Here is a 27,638-nt window from a genome sequence, read left to right as displayed (position 1 = left end):
ACACCCCCATATTTTTGACCATGTCCAATGTTACAAATGGGTTAGTCACTGTTTTATTTCAACAATGATGAGGAACAGATCTTGTACCTGCTTAGTAATTTTGCTGCTGAGCTTGTCTGAAATGGCTCACAGTGGAAATGTACTGGTGCTTCCTGGTGAATACAGTCACTAGCACAACATGCACATAATCAGATATCTCCTCTGCTGTTGGGAATAAAGGTCAAAGTTTTGTTTTCACGTGATAGATGTGGAGGTTTGCAGGTTTTGTGCTCTGGCTTATTCCATGTGTGAGCTACAAGGCTGATCATCCTGCAATCATGAGTGCACGTGGGAGAGCTGCTCTCTGCCTTCTTTTCCTGCTCAGTCTGAACCAAACTCTGCTGTGTGTGACAGCAGGGAAAATCCTCGTCTGGCCTTCGGAATTCAGTCACTGGCTTAACATGAAAATCATCATCGATGAGCTTATAACGAGAGGACACAGTGTGACCATCGTTACTCACAGTGCTACACCATCTGTAATGACAGAGCAGTCTCCGGGCTACAATGTGGAGATCATACAGGTGCCTCACAGCAAGAAGGACGTTATTGACATCTTGGACAGGCTTTTAAACTATTGGATGTATGGCCTGCCAAATACCAACATGATCCAGGGTTTTCTGAAGCTCTCTGAAATTATTGACAATATGTTGGAGCAGAATCAAGTACTATGCAGAGCGCTTTTTGCACGTGAAGATCTGCTGGAGAAGTGGAGAAAGGAAAAGTTTGATGTTCTTCTGACAGATCCTGTGACTGTATGTGGGGAACTGTTAGCACAGAAGCTCAACCTGCCATTCATCAACAGTCTGAGGTTCAGTTTTGCAAGTGTTATTGAGCGACTCTGTGGTCAGCTTCCAGCACCACCATCATATGTGCCAGCTGTTGGCTTGGGCTACACGGATCACATGGATTTCCCACAGAGAGTGAAAAATATATTGTTTATTGTCTTTCAAGATATGTTGTTTAATTTAATGGCCAAGTTGAAATGGGATCACCTCGCCACAGAAGTCATGGGTAAATTATAATCCCTCATTTGTGATTTCATTTAGGCTGCAGGTTTAGAAAAGAAGATCACTGTGAAAAAATTTAAAACCTCTCAGTTTAGTTCTTGTCCTCAGCATAAGACTACGTGTAACCACTATATCGCATCAGAAAAGAATGCAGCAAGCGTATTGCTGAAATAGTACAATTTACTTGCTTATAGTAATGTTCAACATTTAAGCCAATCACCTCAAGTCTATTTCTTGTGTCTGACAGCGCTAATTATCCAAAACACAAGCTCTGGTGCGGTACAGTGGAACCCTGGGTAGCATTGTCTCCTCACAGATCAAGGTCCTCTGGTTCAATCCTAATCTGGTTTTCTGTCTGTGCAGAATTTCGCATGTTCTCTGTGTGTTTGCGTGGGTTTCCTCCAGGTCTTTCGGTTTCCTTCCACTGTCCAAAAATGAGTATGTAGGCAGACTTGCTATGCTAAATTGCCCCTAGGTATGAATGTGTGCATGCAATGAACTGGCATATCATTTATGTGAAAGCTCCTGCTCTATTGGGATTTGTTTTTGGCCCACAATGACCCCAACCAGGATAAAGTGAAGATTAATGAATGAGCTTTGAAGATGTTGACACATTGTGATAGAAATATTCTTTAAACTTTTCCAACAGTCATCCTGAACAGGCTCTGTTCAATAATGACTTTTGTCCAAGGCCCCATGATTTAGTGAAGGTCATTAACTGTATGAAGCACAGTTAGCCTTGCATGGCAGCTCTGGATAAAATAATAATAATAATAATAATAATAATAATAATAATAATTTAAAAAATGTAAAAATGCTATACAGGTGATATATATAAAGAACTGCTAAGGTTAAAAAAAAGCACTGTATAAGTGCAGAGCTCCAGCTGCTGCTAAGGGGCAGCTGCAGTTCACATGAACTTTACAGGGCATTTGGAGAAAATGCTCCTATAGCGGATTATATCGGACACACGGTAATGATCATACTTCATGTAGCAAGTCGCTCATTCATAACGACTACGCCACCCTGAGGAAATGGGGAAGACATGCCAAACAAAGGCACACAACTACGATCCACTGAGAAAAGGCACAAGGCATGGGTTTCCATACAAAAATACATTTTATTTAAAGCTAAAAGACTGGCCAATAATTATTTAAAAACAGCAACCAACGCAGTCAGGCATTGGTCAAATAAAACAGACACAAGAAATTAACAATCATTGGACGACTGAGGCTTCCTGTATGAAGGGCAGGCTAGTACGACAGAACCAGCTATACAAAAGGGAAAAGAACCCCACTGTCACAAACCTCGAATCGGCACGGAAGCAGGAGTGGGCGGCAGGTGTAGAGCGTCGTATCGGGAAGTACAAGAAACGTAGTCGTAAGACAGGCAAAAGTCAAGCGATCGGACGAACAACACAAACGGGGTCAGGCAGAGAGCGTAGTCGAAACCGGAAACAAGGGTCGAGGATCACGAGAAGACAAACAAACTAGAACGGCTTGGTAACGCAGAGAAACGAGTTGACCGAGCGTATATTTCGCATAGATTCTGGGTGAATGACGTCCCTAAGTACTAGCGGTGAGAGTGTGTGTGTGTGATTGGTGCCAGGTGTGTCTGATCAGAACTCTGGGGATGGTGAGCGCATGCGTGCATGAGAGGTGAGTGTTGCATCTTGGGAATTTGAGTTCTGATCTGACTGAGCTGTGACAGAACCCCCCCCCCCCCCCCCCCCCCTCAAAGGGCTCGCTCCGGGAGCCGAGTTTTTCTTGGCCTCCCCTGGGGTCGTGGACCAGGGAGATCAGGATAAGTTGCGTGAAAGTCTTTAGTAAGCTGAGGATCCAGTATGTCCTGCTTGGGAACCCAGCATTGTTCCTCAGGTCCATAACCCTCCCACTCGACCAAATACTCCAGCTTGCCTCTCCTGTGTCTAGATTTGAGGATGTTCTTGACACGGTAAGCTTGTTGTCCATCAATTTCCAAAGGGGTCAGAGGAGTTTCAGATGGTACTTCTGTGGCTAATGGACCGTTGATAACAGGTTTGAGACGTGATACGTGGAATGAGGGGGAGATGCGGCTGTGTCGTGGCAGTTCCAGACGGTAAGTGACTTCATTGACTCGCTTGAGGATCTTGAATGGTCCAGTGTATCTTGGCGTTAGTTTTTTACAACTATGAGCTTGTCTTAAGTCCTTTGTGGACAACCACACCCTATCGCCTGGTTGGTAATTAGGGTGTACTTTGCGGTGGCAATCTGCTTTGTGCTTTTATGTGTCTGTAGTCTCTTTCAGGCGTCGGTGGGTGTCAGCCCAGACACGCTCGCTACGTTCAAACCATTGGTCAACGGCAGGAGCTGCAGTGGGAGTCGCGTTCCACGAGAACAGTGGAGGTTGGTAACCTAGTACGCACTGTAAAGGAGTGAGATTGGTAGCCGAATGACGTAGTGAGTTCTGGGCGTAATCGGCCCATGGCAAAAACTTGCTCCAATCCTCTGGGTTATTGGCACAGAAAGTACGGAGGAATCGCCCTAGTTCCTGATTGAGTCGTTCAACTTGTCCATTGGCTTGTGGGTGATATCCGGAGGTGAGATTCACTGTTACTCCCTTCTTAGTCATGAAGCTGGACCAAACTCTGGAAGTAAACTGCAGGCCCCTGTCATTGACAATCTCCTCCGGAAAGCTGAAATATCTAAAAACATGCTGGAATAGAAGTTTGGCTGTCATGAAGGCAGTGGGGAGAGCAGGTAATGGAATAAAACGAACAGACTTGGAAAACCGGTCCACTGTGACTAGAACTGTGGTATTTCCTTGGGATTTTGGCAAATCCGTTAGGAAGTCTACGGATATGTGTGACCATGGGCGTTCGGGTAGGGGTAAGGGCTTGAGCCTCCCAGCTGGGAGGGTCCGAGGTACCTTATTCTGTGCGCAAGATGAACAAGATGTCACCACCTTGTGTATATCTCCCTTCATATTGGACCACCAGTACTTCTCTTTTAGGAGATGGTGTGTGTGCTGTGCCCCTGGATGCCCTGTACCAAGTACCGTGTGTGCCCAGATGATGAGTTCTTGGCAGTACTCTTCGGGTACAAATAGTTTGTTCGGGGGACACTTTACGGGTACTTGTGACTGGGGAATCTGCTCTAGCTCCTGGTCCAGATCCCACTCTAGCGCATTGATAATACATGAAGGATGGTATTATGCTCGTTGACACGTTCTGTGTGGTCGAGACGAGACAGGGCATCAGCTTTTATGTTCTTGGACCCTGGTCTGTAGGATAACGTGAAGTGAAACCTGGTGAAGAACAGGGCCCAACAGGCCTGGCGGGGTGTGAGTCGCTTTGCAGTGCGAAGGTACTCCAGGTTCTTATGGTCTGTGAAGATGACAAAGGGATGTGTAGCCCCCTCTAACCAGTGTCTCCACTCCTCCAGCGCTAACTTAATTGCCAAGAGTTCACGATTTCCCACATCGTAGTTTCTCTCAGCGGGGGAAAGCTTTTGCGAGAAGAACGCCACCAGATGGAGCTTTGGCTTCTCTCCGAATCGCCGGGATAAAATGGCTCCTACCCCGGTCTCTGACGCGTCCACCTCCACTATAAACAGTCTGGATGGGTCCGGATGTTTGATGATGGGTGCAGTAGTGAAGGCTTTCTTGAGCTTGTCGAAGGCGGTTTGGGCGGTTGGATTCCATGATAGACGTTTGGGTTTCCCCTTTAGCAGGGACGTGAGGGGGTTGGCGATGGCACTGAAATTTCTAATAAACTTTTTGTAGAAGTTCACAAACCCCAGAAACCTCTGTAGTTCCTTGATCATCGTGGGTAGGAGCCAGTTTACTACTGCCTGGACCTTTTCTTGGTCCATGGAGATCCTCTCGGGGCTGATGATGTATCCCAGAAACGCAATGGTGGTTTTATGAAATTCGCATTTCTCAGCTTTAACATATAACCGATGACGGAGCAGTCGTTGTAGAACTTCGCGGATGTGGTGAACATTTTCCTCCCGGCAGTCAGTGTATATTAGAATGTCGTCTATGTAGGCGATCACATGGCGTCCCAGCATGTCACGTAACACGTTGTTAATTAGACATTGGAAGACCGTGGGAGCGTTAGAAAGCCCATACGACATGACCTGATACTCATAATGACCTGAAGTTGTGCTGAATCCAGTCTTCCATTCATCTCCTTCTTGAATCCAGACCAAGTTGTATGCACTGCGTAAGTCCAGTTTCGTGAAGATGGTGGCAGTGCATAATTGTTCCAGAGGGGCTGGTACTAGAGGTAGTGGGTAACGGTACTTGACGCAACACCGGTTTAGTCCTCGGTAGTCGATGCATGGTCGTAAACCTCCTCCCTTCTTCTCTACGAAGAAAAACCCCGCGGATGCTGGAGAAGTAGATGGTCGTATATAACCTTGGTGCAACGCTTCCTGAATGTACTCCTCCATGGCTTTTTGTTCAGTTACCATTAACGGATAGACTCTCCCTCGTGGTGGTGTAGTGCCTGGAAGCAAATCGATTGCGCAGTTGTAATCTCGATGAGGAGGTAGTCCACTAGCCTTCTTCTTACTGAATACTTCAATGAGATCGTGGTAAACACTGGGGATCAGCACGTTGTCCGCCTTGTCAGGGCTCTCAATGGATGTGGATGCTAAGGAGATCACAGGGACTTGGAGACAGTGATTGATGCAGTGAGCTGACCAGCGAGTGATCTCCCTTTGATTCCATGAAATTTGTGGGTTGTGATGTTCGAGCCAAGGAAGGCCGAGAACCACTGGATGCCGGGCCGTCACAATGACATGGAACGTAATTTTCTCCTGATGAAGAGCACTGGTGCGGAGGTTAATAGGTTCGGTGCAGTGGGTGATTAAACCATCTCCAATGGGGGCTCCATCAATGGCTTGGACACGGCGGGGGGTGCTGAGAGGACGAACGGGGATGTTATATTGGAGTATGGTCCCTTGGTCAATGAAGTTCCCCGCCGCTCCAGAGTCGATCACCAGAGTCGATAGAGCACTGTTTGAGAGGGCATTGTTGCACGAAGTGGTCCTTCTCGCCGCAGTAGAAACAACAATGTTCACAGCGCTGTCAATCTCTCTCCTGCATGCTCACCCGAGTCTGTCCCAGCTGCATGGGTTCACTAGGGCTCTCAGATGCTGGTGCTTCCGCCTCGCTGCGTATGGAGCGGTGGCTCCGTAGTAGACGATCCAGGCGGATAGCTACGTTGATGAGTGAGTTGAGAGTCAGCTGATCATCACGGCACGCCAGCTCCGTTACGATGTCGGCATTTAATCCCCGGCGAAACATAGTCTTTAGAGCGGGTTGATTCCATCCGCTCCTAGCGGCCACAGTACGAAATTGTCTGGAGAATGATCGAATACAGTGCGGAAACATGATGTCAGCTGATCATACGTGCTGATGACGTTCCCTTCCTGTTCCCATTCCGCGGTGGCCCAGAGGAGAGCTCTCCCAGTTAAGAGTTCCATGAAGTGGATTATTTTCCGATTCTCCGTCATGTCTGGGTACGTGGAAAAAAACAGGGAGCACTGGAATAAAAAACCTCGGCAGCATGCCGGATCTCCGTCGTACTTCTCCGGTGCTGGAGTGGGAGGTATGCGTGTGGTCGGTGCCGTAGAAAGCTGCGCGGCTTGGTTTAGCCGAGCTACCTGCTCAGTCAGGTTTGCGAGACGGTGATCATGGTCACTAATCATCCGGCCATGTCCCTCGATGGCTTGCGGCCAACGGGGATCTGTCGCTGCTTCCATTGGAAGGCGAAGTATTCTGTCACGAACCTCGAATCAGCACGGAAGCAGGAGTGGGCGGCAGGTGTAGAGCGTCGTATCGGAAAGTACAAGAAACGTAGTCGTAAGACAGGCAAAGGTCAAGCGATCGGACGAACAACACAAACGGGGTCAGGCAGGACACCCACCATTCAGAAACTTCCCACAAAATTCCCTGCAAATAATAACGCAGCAATAATGACAACCCTTAGTGAAGTAAAGCCCAAGGTGCCGCAAAGAACTACCCCCAGTCTCAGTGTCATGATTTCCCCTTGAAGCAGTGTGCTCTAAGCGCAAATGCGCGAGCACCTGCTTTTCCATTGTTGACAGTAGTGACATCTGGACACATATTTGTTTATGTTTCTGTCATGTCTCCTCCCTGTTCTGTCATTGGCTGGGATTTCACGTGTGTCTGTATTGCCCTCAGATGCTAGCAGTTTAGACGCTGATCATGTCCACATATATACTGCGCGCCTCCCAGCACACAATGCGGAAGATTATTGTAGAGTTAGATTAGTTCGTTTAGTAGTCATAGTCACGTTCCACGTTTAGAGTTAGTTCACGCTGGATTATCCGCTCCCAGTTCCTCGTCATAGTTCATGGTTCTCGTTTTGTTTATCGACCCTGTTTTCCGTGACCACGACCTTGATTCATGTTTAACCCTGTGTATGCCTGTTTGCTGATCGCCTGACCTTCGCCTGTTTTGGATTACGTTTATGGATCAGGTTTTGGATTTGTCTGCCTGTCTCTCTTTTAAAATAAACAACTGTTCATACTGCACTTGCATCCGTCCTATCTCCGCTCCGTCATGATATGTGACACTCAGGAAGCACTCAGCTCCTACAAGGAGAAAACAAAACAAAATCACATTAAGAGAACACGATCAAATAGCATCAAAGCTACGAAAAATAAAAAAAAATAAAATGAAAAACACATTCCAGATCAATTTACAAATTTAATACAACAAAACCAGTGTGTATGTGATTGTGCCCTGCGATGGACTGGAACCCTGTCCAGGGTGTTCCCCGCCTTGTGCCCGATGCTCCCTGGGATAGGCTCCAGGTTTCCCGTGACCTTAAAAAGGATAAAGTGGTATAGAAGATGGATGGCTGGAATACAACAAAACCAAACCACAAAAAATTCAATTACAATATGCTCAAAGCAGGCAACAAAAGAAAAAAAAAGCTTTCTGTCACAAAAACACAGATAACCCCGAGCTCAAACTGATTACAAGGTAGCAAGTTTACCAAGACTGACCAAAACCACTACTCCTGCATAGGGGTATCAGCATAATTGATAAAGACAGTTACAACATAGTTGAATTCGAGAAAACTGCGCTTAGTGACAGTAACTAACACAAAGCTATACCAACACAAATAAAGCAAAAGAACAACAAAAAAAAAGATTAATACAACAACAAAAAAGAAGACGAAAAGGACCTACCCGCCCACTTGGGCATTAGACGAAGGCCTGACTGGACACCAAAAAAAAAAAACGAAAGCGAAGCAGAGCAAAGCAGCAACATGGCTCCGCAAGTGAGGGGGAGGAGCTATACCGAAACACCCGCACTCACTCAGCCTGCCTTAATGCATGCAAAATCAAGGACCCTAAGAACAATAAATAAGTGTTACAACCTCAATTTGGAAAGCATGCAAGATCATTTAGCTCGAATAATAGAATTTACTTTTTACGATTTACTTACGAACGTTATGTCACCGTGATCCGATGACATGATACTCACGATGGCACATGTATATGAAAATCATATGATAGCTGCTTTAATAGTTGTGACAGTTGTGCTACACAAATGGGAACCTTGACGGCACACCGCACTGAGGGTGAACGGCACACCACACAGCCTCGGTAGCCCAAAGTCACACTAAACAAGTAAATCGCATGATAAGTGGACAAAGCTAGCATCAAACAGCTAAGCGACACAGCTAAAAATGCATACCTCTGTAGTCCGTAGCAACGAAAGGAAGGGGCTGGGTTTCAACCATGATGCATTCCGTGAGGAATAAACAGCTTATATACTGTGGTAGGGAGATAGGTCATTGGCCACGTAGTTGAATCACGGCACACACCTCACTACATTCACAAAACGTTAAACTTTGATAAACAACTCATCAAAATAACCGGTATGATGTAGCACTGTAACATTTTTAGTTTTTAACTGCTCAAGATCGTTCTGAATTATATAAACTCTCTATGCTCTGAACTGTTTAGCAAAATACAACTCCAAAAATTGCTGATACTCTTTAAAGAGGAGTGAGATTAAACAAATATTGGATTCTAATCAGTGTATTGGACTCTAATCTGATACAAAATTTGCCATCTTTGCACCTTTACTTCACAGGCAAACCCACAACACTCTGTGAAACTATTGGCAAAGCTGACATCTGGTTAATCCGCACGTATTGGGACTTTGAATATCCACGGCCACTCCTCCCAAACTTTAAATCTGTGGGCGGCTTACATTGCAAGCCTGCAAAACCTCTACCAAAAGTAAGTTCATTCTCGTGTCTGACACTATTCTATTTTTGTAGCCATCGGATTCCTTTGTAATAGGAGATTAACACAGCATTGAAATCCTGAGTCATACTCATACAAAGGTGTAATTCATTAACCTTTACTGCAGATCTTTGAGTGATTACAAAACCTTTACTACACCACTGGTGTGCGGTTACTGTACTGTGGGTAAAAAGTCAAGAGTTTGTTTTCTTTGTGCTAGCCTTTTTTTCCCCATAAAAACATCTAGCACACAAATTGTTTACTGCAGTTTTATGAAGCCCATATCACCTCAGAATATTGTCAAAGAAAATCACACTTGATTATACAGTACAGTAAATTCAAACTGATCAATGAATTGAAAATGAATGACAAAAAAAGAAAAAGTTCAATAGTGCAAGTCTACCAGTGTAGTCACTGCCATCTGGCTCATTAATTATTTTTCATTTTGTTTTTTATAGGACATGGAGGACTTCATGCAGAGCTCGGGAGATGACGGTATTGTAGTGTTTTCAATGGGTTCCATGATTAAAAACCTCACCAAAGAGAGAGCGAACACCATCGCTTCAGCGCTCGGCCAGATTCCCCAAAAGGTCTGAGTTTACACAATTAATAATGCACATCTTGATACATAATCCACAATTTAATTTATGAAGGATTTTCAGCGTCAGGAGGCATTTACATCACTATTTCATTGATTCGTTAAGTGAAAATCATTTGGACAAAATAAGTATAATTACAGTGTGTCATTGATTCTGAATGTTTTGAGGGCGGCTCTTTAGTGTTGGACTTCACAGCTCCTGGGGTTCCTCTGGGTTCTCTGGTTTCCTTCCACGTCCCATAAAAATATCAATAGGCAGATTGGCTACTCTAAATTTCCAGTAGGTGTTGACCTAGACCAGGATAAGATCACTCTTAAGTTTCTCAGATCTTTATCCTGTGTGTAATTTCAGGTCTTGTGGCGATACACAGGCGAGAAACCAGAAGCTCTTGCTTCTAATACTAGACTCTATGACTGGATTCCCCAGAATGATTTACTAGGTAAGGAACATCTTCAGTGTAGCTATGCTTTCACATTCTGCTGAAGTAATACACTAATGATTTGTATCTGCAGGACATCCTAAAACCAAGGCCTTCATCACCCATGGTGGGATTAATGGAATATATGAAGCGATTTATCATGGAGTTCCCATGGTGGGCCTGCCGCTGTTTGCAGATCAGCCTGACAATGTAAATCACATGAAAACCAAAGGAGCTGCTGTTATGCTTGACTTTAACAAAATAGAGACCAACGACTTGAAGCAAGCGGTCGATGATGTCATTAACAATCCATCGTGAGTTGATATTGTGATTTCCATAAGCGTTGGCTCACACCTTCACCTGTATAATTGCACCTTTCTGATTCAATCAAATTAAACCACTTGCACTGTCACTCTAATTCGTTTGTCTATTTATCATTTTATTTTACGTCACCAAATTTGAAGATACTCTAAGAGCAATTGTTTCAATCATTCAAAGTTCTCTCAGCCTTTACACATCCTAGAAAGATTTCTTGTTATTCCATTTCTTTCCACAGCTACAAGGAGAGCATGATGAGACTATCTCGAATCCACCATGATCAACCAGTGAAGCCGCTAGACCAAGCTGTCTTCTGGATTGAGTTTGTGATGCGCAATAAGGGGACCAAGCACCTGAGGGTTGAAGCCCATAACCTCACGTGGTATCAGTACCACTGCTTGGACGTGGCAGCCTTTTTGCTTTCTGTAATCACACTAGTCATGTTCATCTTTGTGAAAACATGTAGTTGGCTCTTCCGTAAATGTTTCAGAAAGACCCCAGCAAAGAGCAAGAAAGAGTGAAGTATTCATATATGAATGTATTAATAAGTATTGTGATATTTTGACATAGATTTTAGGAATAACACACACTGTTACATGGACATTATACATTCCGGAGGTTTTTACTGTTTATACAGTGCAGTATAGTACTTTATGTCCAGGTTTACTTTTAAATGATTCCAACACTATTGAGAAAACAGCAATTAAACAGAGATTTTTATCTGCATCATGTATAGTGTGGCTTTGTTTTTTTTAAGAAAGATTGAAATAAAGATTTTTTTTTATCGTATTTACTGATACAGTAAAACTGTCTGCACTCTTTTTTTTATATCCTTTATACATAAATGATCAAATTACTAATTTCATCACTCCAACTGCCCCCTCCTAGTAGCTTCTTCAGCTTCCTTGGATTCTTTGTTTCAATCTTTTCGCTTAATCCCCCTTTTACCTTCACCCATTCCAAACCTGCCCTCTTAATCCCAACCCTCATTTTCTTAATCCCAATCCCTCCTGTATTCATCCCAACACTTTTCCTCACACATTACATATCTTCCTCACACATTACAGGCACCCTTCCCTTGTTCATCCCAATCCTTATCTTATAAAACTTTTCCAACAGTCATCTTAAACAGATTATGTGTTAATTATCTACCACAAGACAATAATGACATTTGTCCAAGGCCCTATGATTTATCTAAGGTCATTAACCATGTCTGAAGCAAACACTATTTGGGCAAATTGAAACAATGATGAGGAACCGATCTTGTACCTGCTTAGTAATTTTGCTGCTGAGCTTGTCTGAAATGGCTCACAGTGGAAATGTACTGGTGCTTCCTGGTGAATACAGTCACTAGCACAACATGCACATAATCAGACACCTCCTCTTGTGGGAAATTCAGGTCAAAGTTTTGTTTTCACGTGATAGATGTGGAGGTTTGCAGGTTTTGTGCTCTGGCTTATTCCATGTGTGAGCTACAAGGCTGATCATCCTGCAATCATGAGTGCACGTGGGAGAGCTGCTCTCTGCCTTCTGTTCCTGCTCAGTTTGAACCAAACTCTGCTGTGTGTGACAGCAGGGAAAATCCTCGTCTGGCCTTCGGAATTCAGTCACTGGCTTAACATGAAAATCATCATCGATGAGCTTATAACGAGAGGACACAGTGTGACCATCGTTACTCACAGTGCTACACCATCTGTAATGACAGAGCAGTCTCCGGGCTACAATGTGGAGATCATACAGGTGCCTCACAGCAAGAAGGACATTATTGACAACTTTGACAGGCTTTTAAACTATTGGATGTATGACCTGCCAAATACCAACACCATCCAGGCTTTTCTGAAGCTCTCTGAATTTATTGACAATATATTCGAGCAGAATCAAGTACTATGCAGAGCGCTTTTTGCACGTGAAGATCTGCTGGAGAAGTGGAGAAAGGAAAAGTTTGATGTTCTTCTGACAGATCCTGTGACTATATGTGGGGAACTGTTAGCACAGAAGCTCAACCTGCCGTTCATCAACAGTGTGAGGATCAGTTTTGGGAGTTTAATTGAGCGATTCTGTGGTCAGCTGCCGACACCACCATCATATGTGCCAGCTGTTGGCATGGGCTACACGGATCACATGGATTTCCCACAGAGAGTGAAAAATATATTGTTTATTGTCTTTCAAGATATGTTCTTTAATCTAATGTTCAAGTTGAAATGGGATCACCTCTTTACAGAAGTCATGGGTAAATGATAATCCCTCATTTGTGATTTCATTTAGGCTGCAGGTTTAGAAAAGAAGATCACTGTGAAAAAAATAAAACCTCTCAGTTTAGTTCTTGTCCTCAGCATAAGACTACGTGTAACCACTATATCGCATCAGAAAAGAATGCAGCAAGCGTATTGCTGAAATAGTACAATTTACTTGCTTACAGGCTTAATGATCAACATTTAAGCCAATCACCCCAAGTCTATTTCTTGTGTCTGACAGTGCTAATTATCCAAAACCCAAGCTCTGGAGCGGTACAGTCGAACCCTGTGTAGCATTGTCTCCTCACAGATCAAGGTCCTCTGGTTCAATCCTAATCTGGTTTTCTGTCTGTGCAGAATTTCGCGTGTTCTCTGTGTGTTTGCATGGGTTTCCTCCAGGTCTTTCTGTTTCCTTCCACTGTCCAAAAATGAGCATGTGGGCAGACTTGCTATGCTAAATTGCCTTTAGGTATGAATGAATGTGTGAACGTATATGTGTGCATGCAATGAACTGGCATATCCTTTAGGTGAGAGCTCCTGCCTTATTGGTATTTGTTTCTGGCCCACCATGACCCCAACCAGGATAAAGTGACGATTCATGAATGAGCTTTGAAGATGTTGTGATAGAAATATTCAGGTGATTTTACTACCTCTTATAAAACTTTTCCAACAGTCATCCTGAACAGGCTCTGTGTTAATGATCTACCGCAAGACAATAATGACTTTTGTCCAAGGCCCCACGATGTCTCTAAGGTCATTACATAAGAGGTATAATTATGTAGCTCTGCTACCATTGGTGTGTGAGTGTCTGTGTGTGTGAATGTGTGTGTGAATGTGTGAATGAGAACCAATGTAGAGTGCTTTGAAGAACCTCTAAGGTTAAAAAGCGCTATATAAGTGCAGACCTGCAGTTGCTACTCAGGGGCACTTTACAGGGCGTTTAGAGAAAATGCTATTATACATCGGACACACGATAATGATCATACTTCACAAAATGTTAATCTTTGATAAACAACTCACCAAAATAACCGGTATGACGTAGCACTGTAACATTTTTAATTTTTAACTGCTCAACAAGATTGTTCTCAATTATATACACTCTCTGTGCTCTGAACTGTATAGCAAAATACAACTCCAAAAATTGCTTATACTATAAAGAGGAATGAGATTAAACAAATATTGGACTCTAATCTGATACAAAATATGCCATATTTCCTCCTCTACTTCACAGGTAAACCCACAACACTCTGTGAAACTATTGGCAAAGCTGACATCTGGTTAATCCGCATGTATTGGGACTATGAATATCCACGGCCACTCCTCCCAAACTTCAAATTTGTGGGTGGCTTACATTGCAAGCCTGCAAAACCTCTACCAAAAGTAAGTTCATTCTCGTGTCTGACACTATTCTATTTTTGTAGCCATCATATTCCTTTGTAATAGGAGATTAACACAGCATTGAAATCCTGAGTCATACTCATACAAAGGTGTAATTCACTAACCTTTACTGCAGATCTTTGAGTGATTACAAAACCTTTACTACACCACTGGTGTGCGGTTACTGTACTGTGGGTAAAAAGTCAAGAGTTCGTTTTCTTTGTGCTAGCCTTTTTTTTCCCATAAAAACATCTAGCACACAAATTGTTTACTTCAGTTTTATGAAGCCCATATCACCTCAGAATATTGTCAAAGAAAATCACACTTGATTATACTGTACAGTAATTTCAAACTGATCAATGAATTGAAAATGAATGACAAAAAAAGAAAAAGTTCAATAGTGCAAGTCTACCAGTGTAGTCACTGCCATCTGACTCATTAATTATTTTTCATTTTGTTTTTTATAGGACATGGAGGACTTCGTGCAGAGCTCGGGAGATGACGGTATTGTAGTGTTTTCAATGGGTTCCATGGTTAAAAACCTCACCAAAGAGAGAGCGAACACCATCGCTTCAGCGCTCGGCCAGATTCCCCAAAAGGTCTGAGTTTACACAATTAATAATGCACATCTTGATACATAATCCACAATTTAATTTATGAAGGATTTTCAGCGTCAGGAGGCATTTACATCACTGTTCCATTGATTCGTTAAGTGAAAATCATTTGGACAAAATAAGTATAATTACAGTGTGTCATTGATTCTGAATGTTTTGAGGGCGGCTCTTTAGTGTTGGACTTCACAGCTCCTGGGGTTCCTCTGGGTTCTCTGGTTTCCTTCCACATCCCATAAAAATATCAATAGGCAGATTGGCTACTCTAAATTTCCAGTAGGTGTTGACGTAGACCAGGATAAGATCACTCTTAAGTTTCTCAGATCTTTATCCTGTGTGTAATTTCAGGTCTTGTGGCGATACACAGGCGAGAAACCAGAAGCTCTTGCTTCTAATACTAGACTCTATGACTGGATTCCCCAGAATGATTTACTAGGTAAGGAACATCTTCAGTGTAGCTATGCTTTCACATTCTGCTGAAGTAATACACTAATGATTTGTATCTGCAGGACATCCTAAAACCAAGGCCTTCATCACCCATGGTGGGATTAATGGAATATATGAAGCGATTTATCATGGAGTTCCCATGGTGGGCCTGCCGCTGTTTGCAGATCAGCCTGACAATATAAATCACATGAAAACCAAAGGAGCTGCTGTTATGCTTGACTTTAACAAAATAGAGACCAACAACTTGAAGCAAGCGGTCGATGATGTCATTAACAATCCATCGTGAGTTGATATTGTGATTTCCATAAGCGTTGGCTCACACCTTCACCTGTATAATTGCACCTTTCTGATTCAATCAAATTAAACCACTTGCACTATCACTCTAATTCGTTTGTCTATTTATCATTTTATTTTACGTCACCAAATTTGAAGATACTCTAAGAGCAATTGTTTCAATCATTTAAAGTTCTCTCAGCCTTTACACATCCTAGAAAGATTTCTTGTTATTCCATTTCTTTCCACAGCTACAAGGAGAGCATGATGAGACTATCTCGAATCCACCACGATCAACCAGTGAAGCCGCTAGACCAGGCCGTCTTCTGGATTGAGTTTGTGATGCGCAATAAGGGGGCCAAGCACCTGAGGGTCGAAGCCCATAACCTCACGTGGTATCAGTACCACTGCTTGGACGTGGCAGCCTTTTTGCTTTCTGTAATCGCACTAGTCGTGTTCATCTTTGTGAAAACATGTAGTTGGCTCTTCCGTAAATGTTTCAGAAAGACCCCAGCTAAGAGCAAGAAAGAGTGAAGCATTCATATATGAATGTATTAATAAGTATTGTGATATTTTGACGTAGATTTTAGGAATAACACACACTGTTACATGGACATTATACATTCCGGAGGTTTTTACTGTTTATACAGTGCAGCATAGTACTGTATGTCCAGATTTACTTTTAAATGATTCCAACACTATTGAGAACACAGCAATTAAACAGATTTTTATCTGCATCATGTATAGTGTGGCTTTGTTTTTTTTAAGAAAGATTGAAATAAAGATTTTTTTAAAATCGTATTTACTGATACAGTAAAACTGTCTGCACTCTTTTTCTTATATCCTTTATACATAAATTATATAAATTATCAAATTACTAATTTCATCACTCCAACTGCCCCCTCCTAGTAGCTTCTTCAGCTTCCTTGGATTCTTTGTTTCAATCTTTTCGCTTAATCCCCCTTTTACCTTCACCCATTCCAAACCTGCCCTCTTAATCCCAAACCTCATTTTCTTAATCCCAATCCCTCCCCTATTCATCCCAATACTTTTCCTCACACATTACATATCTTCCTTACACATTACAGGCACCCTTCCCTTGTTCATCCCAATCCTTATCTTATAAAACTTTTCCAACAGTCATCTTAAACAGATTATGTGTTAATTATCTACCACAAGACAATAATGACATTTGTCCAAGGCCCTATGATTTATCTAAGGTCATTAACCATGTCTGAAGCAAACACTATTTGGGCAAATTGAAACAATGATGAGGAACCGATCTTGTACCTGCTTAGTAATTTTGCTGCTGAGCTTGTCTGAAATGGCTCACAGTGGAAATGTACTGGTGCTTCCTGGTGAATACAGTCACTAGCACAACATGCACATAATCAGACACCTCCTCTTGTGGGAAATTCAGGTCAAAGTTTTGTTTTCACGTGATAGATGTGGAGGTTTGCAGGTTTTGTGCTCTGGCTTATTCCATGTGTGAGCTACAAGGCTGATCATCCTGCAATCATGAGTGCACGTGGGAGAGCTGCTCTCTGCCTTCTGTTCCTGCTCAGTTTGAACCAAACTCTGCTGTGTGTGACAGCAGGGAAAATCCTCGTCTGGCCTTCGGAATTCAGTCACTGGCTTAACATGAAAATCATCATCGATGAGCTTATAACGAGAGGACACAGTGTGACCATCGTTACTCACAGTGCTACACCATCTGTAATGACAGAGCAGTCTCCGGGCTACAATGTGGAGATCATACAGGTGCCTCACAGCAAGAAGGACATTATTGACAACTTTGACAGGCTTTTAAACTATTGGATGTATGACCTGCCAAATACCAACACCATCCAGGCTTTTCTGAAGCTCTCTGAATTTATTGACAATATATTCGAGCAGAATCAAGTACTATGCAGAGCGCTTTTTGCACGTGAAGATCTGCTGGAGAAGTGGAGAAAGGAAAAGTTTGATGTTCTTCTGACAGATCCTGTGACTATATGTGGGGAACTGTTAGCACAGAAGCTCAACCTGCCGTTCATCAACAGTGTGAGGATCAGTTTTGGGAGTTTAATTGAGCGATTCTGTGGTCAGCTGCCGACACCACCATCATATGTGCCAGCTGTTGGCATGGGCTACACGGATCACATGGATTTCCCACAGAGAGTGAAAAATATATTGTTTATTGTCTTTCAAGATATGTTCTTTAATCTAATGTTCAAGTTGAAATGGGATCACCTCTTTACAGAAGTCATGGGTAAATGATAATCCCTCATTTGTGATTTCATTTAGGCTGCAGGTTTAGAAAAGAAGATCACTGTGAAAAAAATAAAACCTCTCAGTTTAGTTCTTGTCCTCAGCATAAGACTACGTGTAACCACTATATCGCATCAGAAAAGAATGCAGCAAGCGTATTGCTGAAATAGTACAATTTACTTGCTTACAGGCTTAATGATCAACATTTAAGCCAATCACCCCAAGTCTATTTCTTGTGTCTGACAGTGCTAATTATCCAAAACCCAAGCTCTGGAGCGGTACAGTCGAACCCTGTGTAGCATTGTCTCCTCACAGATCAAGGTCCTCTGGTTCAATCCTAATCTGGTTTTCTGTCTGTGCAGAATTTCGCGTGTTCTCTGTGTGTTTGCATGGGTTTCCTCCAGGTCTTTCTGTTTCCTTCCACTGTCCAAAAATGAGCATGTGGGCAGACTTGCTATGCTAAATTGCCTTTAGGTATGAATGAATGTGTGAACGTATATGTGTGCATGCAATGAACTGGCATATCCTTTAGGTGAGAGCTCCTGCCTTATTGGTATTTGTTTCTGGCCCACCATGACCCCAACCAGGATAAAGTGACGATTCATGAATGAGCTTTGAAGATGTTGTGATAGAAATATTCAGGTGATTTTACTACCTCTTATAAAACTTTTCCAACAGTCATCCTGAACAGGCTCTGTGTTAATGATCTACCGCAAGACAATAATGACTTTTGTCCAAGGCCCCACGATGTCTCTAAGGTCATTACATAAGAGGTATAATTATGTAGCTCTGCTACCATTGGTGTGTGAGTGTCTGTGTGTGTGAATGTGTGTGTGAATGTGTGAATGAGAACCAATGTAGAGTGCTTTGAAGAACCTCTAAGGTTAAAAAGCGCTGTATAAGTGCAGACCTGCAGTTGCTACTCAGGGGCACTTTACAGGGCGTTTAGAGAAAATGCTATTATACATCGGACACACGATAATGATCATACTTCACAAAATGTTAATCTTTGATAAACAACTCACCAAAATAACCGGTATGACGTAGCACTGTAACATTTTTAATTTTTAACTGCTCAACAAGATTGTTCTCAATTATATACACTCTCTGTGCTCTGAACTGTATAGCAAAATACAACTCCAAAAATTGCTTATACTATAAAGAGGAATGAGATTAAACAAATATTGGACTCTAATCTGATACAAAATATGCCATATTTCCTCCTCTACTTCACAGGTAAACCCACAACACTCTGTGAAACTATTGGCAAAGCTGACATCTGGTTAATCCGCATGTATTGGGACTATGAATATCCACGGCCACTCCTCCCAAACTTCAAATTTGTGGGTGGCTTACATTGCAAGCCTGCAAAACCTCTACCAAAAGTAAGTTCATTCTCGTGTCTGACACTATTCTATTTTTGTAGCCATCATATTCCTTTGTAATAGGAGATTAACACAGCATTGAAATCCTGAGTCATACTCATACAAAGGTGTAATTCACTAACCTTTACTGCAGATCTTTGAGTGATTACAAAACCTTTACTACACCACTGGTGTGCGGTTACTGTACTGTGGGTAAAAAGTCAAGAGTTCGTTTTCTTTGTGCTAGCCTTTTTTTTCCCATAAAAACATCTAGCACACAAATTGTTTACTTCAGTTTTATGAAGCCCATATCACCTCAGAATATTGTCAAAGAAAATCACACTTGATTATACTGTACAGTAATTTCAAACTGATCAATGAATTGAAAATGAATGACAAAAAAAGAAAAAGTTCAATAGTGCAAGTCTACCAGTGTAGTCACTGCCATCTGACTCATTAATTATTTTTCATTTTGTTTTTTATAGGACATGGAGGACTTCGTGCAGAGCTCGGGAGATGACGGTATTGTAGTGTTTTCAATGGGTTCCATGGTTAAAAACCTCACCAAAGAGAGAGCGAACACCATCGCTTCAGCGCTCGGCCAGATTCCCCAAAAGGTCTGAGTTTACACAATTAATAATGCACATCTTGATACATAATCCACAATTTAATTTATGAAGGATTTTCAGCGTCAGGAGGCATTTACATCACTGTTCCATTGATTCGTTAAGTGAAAATCATTTGGACAAAATAAGTATAATTACAGTGTGTCATTGATTCTGAATGTTTTGAGGGCGGCTCTTTAGTGTTGGACTTCACAGCTCCTGGGGTTCCTCTGGGTTCTCTGGTTTCCTTCCACATCCCATAAAAATATCAATAGGCAGATTGGCTACTCTAAATTTCCAGTAGGTGTTGACGTAGACCAGGATAAGATCACTCTTAAGTTTCTCAGATCTTTATCCTGTGTGTAATTTCAGGTCTTGTGGCGATACACAGGCGAGAAACCAGAAGCTCTTGCTTCTAATACTAGACTCTATGACTGGATTCCCCAGAATGATTTACTAGGTAAGGAACATCTTCAGTGTAGCTATGCTTTCACATTCTGCTGAAGTAATACACTAATGATTTGTATCTGCAGGACATCCTAAAACCAAGGCCTTCATCACCCATGGTGGGATTAATGGAATATATGAAGCGATTTATCATGGAGTTCCCATGGTGGGCCTGCCGCTGTTTGCAGATCAGCCTGACAATATAAATCACATGAAAACCAAAGGAGCTGCTGTTATGCTTGACTTTAACAAAATAGAGACCAACAACTTGAAGCAGGCTGTCAATGATGTCATTAACAATCCATCGTGAGTTGATATTGTGATTTCCATAAGCGTTGGCTCACACCTTCACCTGTATAATTGCACCTTTCTGATTCAATCAAATTAAACCACTTGCACTATCACTCTAATTCGTTTGTCTATTTATCATTTTATTTTACGTCACCAAATTTGAAGATACTCTAAGAGCAATTGTTTCAATCATTTAAAGTTCTCTCAGCCTTTACACATCCTAGAAAGATTTCTTGTTATTCCATTTCTTTCCACAGCTACAAGGAGAGCATGATGAGACTATCTCGAATCCACCACGATCAACCAGTGAAGCCGCTAGACCAGGCCGTCTTCTGGATTGAGTTTGTGATGCGCAATAAGGGGGCCAAGCACCTGAGGGTCGAAGCCCATAACCTCACGTGGTATCAGTACCACTGCTTGGACGTGGCAGCCTTTTTGCTTTCTGTAATCGCACTAGTCGTGTTCATCTTTGTGAAAACATGTAGTTGGCTCTTCCGTAAATGTTTCAGAAAGACCCCAGCTAAGAGCAAGAAAGAGTGAAGCATTCATATATGAATGTATTAATAAGTATTGTGATATTTTGACGTAGATTTTAGGAATAACACACACTGTTACATGGACATTATACATTCCGGAGGTTTTTACTGTTTATACAGTGCAGCATAGTACTGTATGTCCAGATTTACTTTTAAATGATTCCAACACTATTGAGAACACAGCAATTAAACAGATTTTTATCTGCATCATGTATAGTGTGGCTTTGTTTTTTTTAAGAAAGATTGAAATAAAGATTTTTTTTAAATCGTATTTACTGATACAGTAAAACTGTCTGCACTCTTTTTCTTATATCCTTTATACATAAATTATATAAATTATCAAATTACTAATTTCATCACTCCAACTGCCCCCTCCTAGTAGCTTCTTCAGCTTCCTTGGATTCTTTGTTTCAATCTTTTCGCTTAATCCCCCTTTTACCTTCACCCATTCCAAACCTGCCCTCTTAATCCCAAACCTCATTTTCTTAATCCCAATCCCTCCCCTATTCATCCCAACACTTTTCCTCACACATTACATATCTTCCTTACACATTACAGGCACCCTTCCCTTGTTCATCCCAATCCTTATCTTATAAAACTTTTCCAACAGTCATCTTAAACAGATTATGTGTTAATTATCTACCACAAGACAATAATGACATTTGTCCAAGGCCCTATGATTTATCTAAGGTCATTAACCATGTCTGAAGCAAACACTACTTGGGCAACTTGAAACACCCCCATATTTTTACCATGTCCAATGTTACAAATGGGTTAGTCACTGTTTTATTACAACAATGATGAGGAACCGATCTTGTACCTGCTTAGTAATTTTGCTGCTGAGCTTGTCTGAAATGGCTCACAGTGGAAATGTACTGGTGCTTCCTGGTGAATACAGTCACTAGCACAACATGCACATAATCAGATATCTCCTCTGCTGTTGGGAATAAAGGTCAAAGTTTTGTTTTCACGTGATAGATGTGGAGGTTTGCAGGTTTTGTGCTCTGGCTTATTCCATGTGTGAGCTACAAGGCTGATCATCCTGCAATCATGAGTGCACGTGGGAGAGCTGCTCTCTGCCTTCTTTTCCTGCTCAGTCTGAACCAAACTCTGCTGTGTGTGACAGCAGGGAAAATCCTCGTCTGGCCTTCGGAATTCAGTCACTGGCTTAACATGAAAATCATCATCGATGAGCTTATAACAAGAGGACACAGTGTGACCATCGTTACTCACAGTGCTACACCATCTGTAATGACAGAGCAGTCTCCGGGCTACAATGTGGAGATCATACAGGTGCCTCACAGCAAGAAGGACATTATTGACAACTTTGACAGGCTTTTAAACTATTGGATGTATGACCTGCCAAATACCAACACCATCCAGGCTTTTCTGAAGCTCTCTGAAATTATTGACAATATATTCGAGCAGAATCAAGTACTATGCAGAGCGCTTTTTGCACGTGAAGATCTGCTGGAGAAGTGGAGAAAGGAAAAGTTTGATGTTCTTCTGACAGATCCTGTGACTATATGTGGGGAACTGTTAGCACAGAAGCTCAACCTGCCGTTCATCAACAGTGTGAGGATCAGTTTTGGGAGTTTAATTGAGCGATTCTGTGGTCAGCTGCCGACACCACCATCATATGTGCCAGCTGTTGGCATGGGCTACACGGATCACATGGATTTCCCACAGAGAATGAAAAATATATTGTTTATTGTCTTTCAAGATATGATGTTTAATCTAATGTTCAAGTTGAAATGGGATCACCTCTTTACAGAAGTCATGGGTAAATGATAATCCCTCATTTGTGATTTCATTTAGGCTGCAGGTTTAGAAAAGAAGATCACTGTGAAAAAAATAAAACCTCTCAGTTTAGTTCTTGTCCTCAGCATAAGACTACGTGTAACCACTATATCGCATCAGAAAAGAATGCAGCAAGCGTATTGCTGAAATAGTACAATTTACTTGCTTACAGTAATGTTCAACATTTAAGCCAATCACCTCAAGTCTATTTCTTGTGTCTGACAGTGCTAATTATCCAAAACACAAGCTCTGGAGCGGTACAGTCGAACCCTGGGTAGCATTGTCTCCTCACAGATCAAGGTCCTCTGGTTCAATCTTAATCTGGTTTTCTGTCTGTGCAGAATTTCGCGTGTTCTCTGTGTGTTTGCGTGGGTTTCCTCCAGGTCTTTCTGTTTCCTTCCACTGTCCAAAAATGTGTATGTAGGCAGACTTGCTATGCTAAATTGCCTTTAGGTATGAATGAATGTGTGAACGTATATGTGTGCATGCAATGAACTGGCATATCCTTTAGGTGAGAGCTCCTGCCTTATTGGGATTTGTTTCTGGCCCACCATGACCCCAACCAGGATAAAGTGACGATTCATGAATGAGCTTTGAAGATGTTGACTCGTTGTGATAGAAATATTCAGGTGATTTTACTACCTCTTATAAAACTTTTCCAACAGTCATCCTGAACAGGCTCTGTGTTAATGATCTACCGCAAGACAATAATGACTTTTGTCCAAGGCCCCACAGTGTATCTAAGGTCATTACATAAGAGGTATAATTATGTAGCTCTGCTACCATTGGTGTGTGAGTGTCTGTGTGTGTGAATGTGTGTGTGAATGTGTGAATGAGAACCAATGTAAAGTGCTTTGAAGAACCTCTAAGGTTAAAAAGCGCTATATAAGTGCAAACCTGCAGTTGCTACTCAGGGGCACTTTACAGGGCGTTTAGAGAAAATGCTATTATACATCGGACACACGATAATGATCATACTTCACAAAATGTTAATCTTTGATAAACAACTCACCAAAATAACCGGTATGACGTAGCACTGTAACATTTTTAATTTTTAACTGCTCAACAAGATTGTTCTCAATTATATACACTCTCTGTGCTCTGAACTGTATAGCAAAATACAACTCCAAAAATTGCTTATACTATAAAGAGGAATGAGATTAAACAAACATTGGACTCTAATCTGATACAAAATATGCCATATTTCCTCCTCTACTTCACAGGTAAACCCACAACAATATGTGAAACTATTGGCAAAGCTGACATCTGGTTAATCCGCATGTATTGGGACTTTGAATATCCACGGCCACTCCTCCCAAACTTCAAATTTGTGGGTGGCTTACATTGCAAGCCTGCAAAACCTCTACCAAAAGTAAGTTCATTCTCGTGTCTGACACTATTCTATTTTTGTAGCCATCATATTCCTTTGTAATAGGAGATTAACACAGCATTGAAATCCTGAGTCATACTCATACAAAGGTGTAATTCATTAACCTTTACTTCAGATCTTTGAGTGATTACAAAACCTTTATTACACCACTGGTGTGCAGTTACTGTACTGTGGGTAAAAAGTCAAGAGTTCGTTGTCTTTGTGCTAGCCTTTTTTTCCCCATAAAAACATCTAGCACACAAATTGTTTACTGCAGTTTTATGAAGCCCATATCACCTCAGAATATTGTCAAAGAAAATCACACTTGATTATACTGTACAGTAAATTCAAACTGATCAATGAATTGAAAATGAATGACAAAAAAAGAAAAAGTTCAATAGTGCAAGTCTACCAGTGTAGTCACTGCCATCTGGCTCATTAATTATTTTTCAGTTTGTTTTTTATAGGACATGGAGGACTTCGTGCAGAGCTCGGGAGATGACGGTATTGTAGTGTTTTCAATGGGTTCCGTAGTAAAAAACCTCACCAAAGAGAAAGCGAACACCATCGCTTCAGCGCTCGGCCAGATTCCCCAAAAGGTCTGAGTTTACACAATTAATAATGCACATCTTGATACATAATCCACAATTTAATTTATGAAGGATTTTCAGCGTCAGGAGGCACTTACATCACTGTTTCATTGATTCGTTAAGTGAAAATCATTTGGACAAAATAAATATAATTAGAGTCTGTCACAGCTCCTGGGGTTCCTCTGGGTTCTCTGGTTTCCTTCCACGTCCCATAAAAATGTCAATAGGCAGATTGGCTACTCTAAATTTCCAGTAGGTGTTGACCTAGACCAGGATAAGATCACTCTTAAGTTTCTCAGATCTTTATCCTGTGTGTAATTTCAGGTCTTGTGGCGATACACAGGCGAGAAACCAGAAGCTCTTGCTTCTAATACTAGACTCTATGACTGGATTCCCCAGAATGATTTACTAGGTAAGGAACATCTTCAGTGTAGCTATGCTTTCACATTCTGTTGAAGTAATACATTAATCATTTGTATCTACAGGACATCCTAAAACCAAGGCCTTCATCACCCATGGTGGGCTTAATGGAATATATGAAGCGATTTATCATGGAGTTCCCATGGTGGGCCTGCCGCTGTTTGCGGATCAGCCTGACAATGTAAATCACATGAAAACCAAAGGAGCTGCTGTTATGCTTGACTTCAACAAAATAGAGACTAACGACTTGAAGCAGGCTGTCGATGATGTCATTAACAATCCATCGTGAGTTGATATTGTGATTACAATATGACTTGCCTCTTTAAGATTCAGATCACTTTAAGGGTGCATATGAAACGTAGAAACGTGTGAAATCCAATCAAGTGGTTGCTGGGGATGCATACATCATGCCAGGTGTGAACAGCTATGCATCTCGGCTGTCCACTTGTGAGCCAGTCATCCAGGACGCATGTTAATGCCATGTGTGAACGGAGATTAAGTGTCACAACATGACACAAACTTTTGATTTCCATTTTGTTTCTTTTCACAGCTACAAGGAGAGCATGATGAGGCTATCCCGAATCCACCATGATCAACCAATGAAGCCACTAGACCAGGCCGTCTTCTGGATTGAGTTTGTGATGCGCAATAAGGGGGCCAAGCACCTGAGAGTTGAAGCTCATAACCTCACATGGTATCAGTACCACTGCTTGGATGTAGCAGCCTTTTTGCTCTCTATAATAACACTGGCCGTGTTCATCTTGGTGAAAACGTGCAGTTGCTTCTTTCGCAAATGTTCCAGAAAGACCGCAACAAAGAGCAAGAAAGAGTGAAGCATGTGCATATTAATGTATTAATAATTACTGTGATATTTGTACATATCTTTTTGGACTAAAACACTCTGTGATACATGTACATGTACATATCCAGGATAACTTTTAAATTATTCCAACACTATTCAGAACAAATCAACTAACCATGGATGTTTTTCTATATCATGTATAGTGTAGTTTGTTTGTTTTTTTAAATTAAAGATTAAAATAAAGATTTTTTTAGCTTAATTTCTGATACAACAAATTTATCTTCCCTCTTTTTTCCTTCCAGTATTCATCCCAACAGTCATTCTCACACATTATACAGTGTATGTAAAATGTCTACACACCCCTGATAAAATTGCAGGGTTTTGTGACGTGAAACCAAAATGAAACCAAGATAAATCATATCAAATCATGACAAACCATTTTATAATGGAGTATCATTATAGACAGTGTAATTATCGTACACCTGTCATCAACAAAATGATTCTGATTAACCACAAATAAAGTTCAGCCATTCTTGACATCTTCTTGCTTTCATCCAACTGCTGAAGCTATGGTTCTCAAAGATCTTACAAAGCATGGGATCTCCTTGCTGCAATACATAGATCAGAAGAGGAGTACAATAGAATTTCCAAAACATTACATGTAACTTTAAAGCTGCAGTACTTAACATTACTTGCCTCTTTATTGCCAGCTCTGTTTGAAACATAAAACTGCAAGTTACTTGCTGATCGCGCCCGGTGTGAATAGTTCCGTAGAGATCTATTGTTTCGATTAAAAGGCGTCATCGCGTCGTACTTTTGCGTTGTGTATTCGCGCAGCCTTCCCGAACTGTGAGATTACATATAATCTTACATTTACGGCATTTGGCAGATGCTCTTATCCAGAGTGACTTACAACTAAGCAGTTAAGGATTGAGGGCCTTGCTCAAGGGCCCAGCAGTGGCAACTCAAAACCTTCTGATCAGTAGTCCAACATCTTAACCACTGAGCTACTGCTGGCCTATCCCCACTATTCCCATGTCTCCATCCAGTGGTAAGTGCCTGATACAGCTCAGAGATGCTACCTCTTGAGTCGTGCCTGAAACGTACCCCTAACTTCTGAGTCTGACACCTACTCTAAACCTGAGTCTGAATATGATATGAGTCCAGATATGATGAATGAAGACCAGGAGTCAAGAGATGCAATCAACTGAAGAAAATTGTACTGAAGAATAGTTTGCAGTTTCATCAGCAGAAGTCAGCTTCAACACTCAGCAAGGAGTTCGTAGGCCACTCTGCGTACACACTTATTACATCAACAATTATACTTTCACACAATCACTAAGCTAGTCATTACGGCAGGTTGAATGTTTCTGATTGGCTAAGGCATAGATGAATTTAGAAAATTTCCACATATGGTTGTGTGTCAGATGGAATATCTCCATCGATTATCTGGACGTCAGTCGCATCCTGGTTTAGGCACACCGTGAACCGTTGAGGTCATCAGTCTGAGTTTTTAGACTCCAGTTGTCTCGTCAGATGATCAGTTCACCTCCGAACGTCCTGTG

The 27,638-nt window shown here is 41.7% G+C and overlaps 3 protein-coding genes across 10 annotated transcripts; all 3 read left to right on the top strand.

Moving 5' to 3' along the window:
* Positions 1–189: 189 nt before the first annotated feature.
* On the top strand, positions 190–16,341 carry LOC108259975 (uncharacterized). Its single transcript, XM_053676802.1, has 13 exons — positions 190–1,050; positions 9,168–9,316; positions 9,781–9,912; positions 10,273–10,360; positions 10,434–10,653; positions 10,896–11,174; positions 11,295–11,298; positions 12,083–12,887; positions 14,123–14,271; positions 14,736–14,867; positions 15,228–15,315; positions 15,389–15,608; positions 15,851–16,341. The coding sequence occupies exons 1-13, from the start codon at positions 246–248 to the stop codon at positions 16,131–16,133; spliced, it is 3,354 nt and encodes a 1,117-aa protein (XP_053532777.1). The 5' UTR covers positions 190–245; the 3' UTR covers positions 16,134–16,341.
* A 681-nt stretch (positions 16,342–17,022) lies between these two features.
* Positions 17,023–21,363, top strand: LOC128629361 (UDP-glucuronosyltransferase 2A1-like). 3 transcript variants are annotated; one of them, XM_053677172.1, is made up of 6 exons: positions 17,023–17,850; positions 19,086–19,234; positions 19,699–19,830; positions 20,191–20,278; positions 20,352–20,571; positions 20,814–21,363. In XM_053677172.1, exons 1-6 carry the CDS (start codon positions 17,046–17,048, stop codon positions 21,094–21,096), a joined length of 1,677 nt encoding a protein of 558 aa, XP_053533147.1. In that variant the 5' UTR covers positions 17,023–17,045; the 3' UTR covers positions 21,097–21,363. The 3 variants fall into 3 exon arrangements, with proteins under 3 accessions (XP_053533147.1, XP_053533149.1, XP_053533148.1); XM_053677174.1 differs by lacking the exon at positions 17,023–17,850 and adding an exon at positions 18,182–18,491; XM_053677173.1 differs by lacking the exon at positions 17,023–17,850 and adding an exon at positions 18,765–18,885.
* Positions 21,364–21,968: 605 nt separating this feature from the next.
* On the top strand, positions 21,969–26,610 carry LOC108259977 (UDP-glucuronosyltransferase 2A1). Of its 6 annotated transcripts, none has more exons than XM_053677177.1 (8): positions 21,974–22,875; positions 23,234–23,308; positions 23,404–23,915; positions 24,116–24,264; positions 24,729–24,860; positions 25,176–25,263; positions 25,337–25,556; positions 25,822–26,610. In XM_053677177.1, the coding sequence occupies exons 3-8, from the start codon at positions 23,834–23,836 to the stop codon at positions 26,102–26,104; spliced, it is 954 nt and encodes a 317-aa protein (XP_053533152.1). In that variant the 5' UTR covers positions 21,974–22,875; positions 23,234–23,308; positions 23,404–23,833; the 3' UTR covers positions 26,105–26,610. The 6 variants fall into 6 exon arrangements, with proteins under 6 accessions (XP_017315335.1, XP_053533152.1, XP_053533151.1 ...); XM_053677176.1 differs by lacking the exon at positions 23,234–23,308 and adding an exon at positions 23,118–23,192; XM_053677178.1 differs by lacking the exon at positions 23,234–23,308.
* Positions 26,611–27,638: the final 1,028 nt, after the last annotated feature.

This window comes from Ictalurus punctatus, chromosome 28 (genome assembly GCF_001660625.3).
Source record: "Ictalurus punctatus breed USDA103 chromosome 28, Coco_2.0, whole genome shotgun sequence".
Classification (NCBI taxonomy): Eukaryota; Metazoa; Chordata; class Actinopteri; order Siluriformes; family Ictaluridae; genus Ictalurus; species Ictalurus punctatus.
This window is presented reverse-complemented; position numbering and strand designations above follow the sequence as displayed.

Coding starts and splice junctions, on each gene's coding strand:
- LOC108259975 (XM_053676802.1), top strand. CDS start 246: ATGTGGAGGTTTGCAGGTTTTGTGCTCTGGCTTATTCCATGTGTGAGC. Junction 15,316..15,388: donor TCCCCAGAATGATTTACTAG/GTAAGGAACATC, acceptor TTGTATCTGCAG/GACATCCTAAAACCAAGGCC. Junction 15,609..15,850: donor GATGTCATTAACAATCCATC/GTGAGTTGATAT, acceptor TTCTTTCCACAG/CTACAAGGAGAGCATGATGA.
- LOC128629361 (XM_053677172.1), top strand. CDS start 17,046: ATGTGGAGGTTTGCAGGTTTTGTGCTCTGGCTTATTCCATGTGTGAGC. Junction 17,851..19,085: donor CCTCTTTACAGAAGTCATGG/GTAAATGATAAT, acceptor TCTACTTCACAG/GTAAACCCACAACACTCTGT. Junction 20,572..20,813: donor GATGTCATTAACAATCCATC/GTGAGTTGATAT, acceptor TTCTTTCCACAG/CTACAAGGAGAGCATGATGA.
- LOC108259977 (XM_017459846.2), top strand. CDS start 22,071: ATGTGGAGGTTTGCAGGTTTTGTGCTCTGGCTTATTCCATGTGTGAGC. Junction 22,876..24,115: donor CCTCTTTACAGAAGTCATGG/GTAAATGATAAT, acceptor TCTACTTCACAG/GTAAACCCACAACAATATGT. Junction 24,265..24,728: donor CTGCAAAACCTCTACCAAAA/GTAAGTTCATTC, acceptor TGTTTTTTATAG/GACATGGAGGACTTCGTGCA.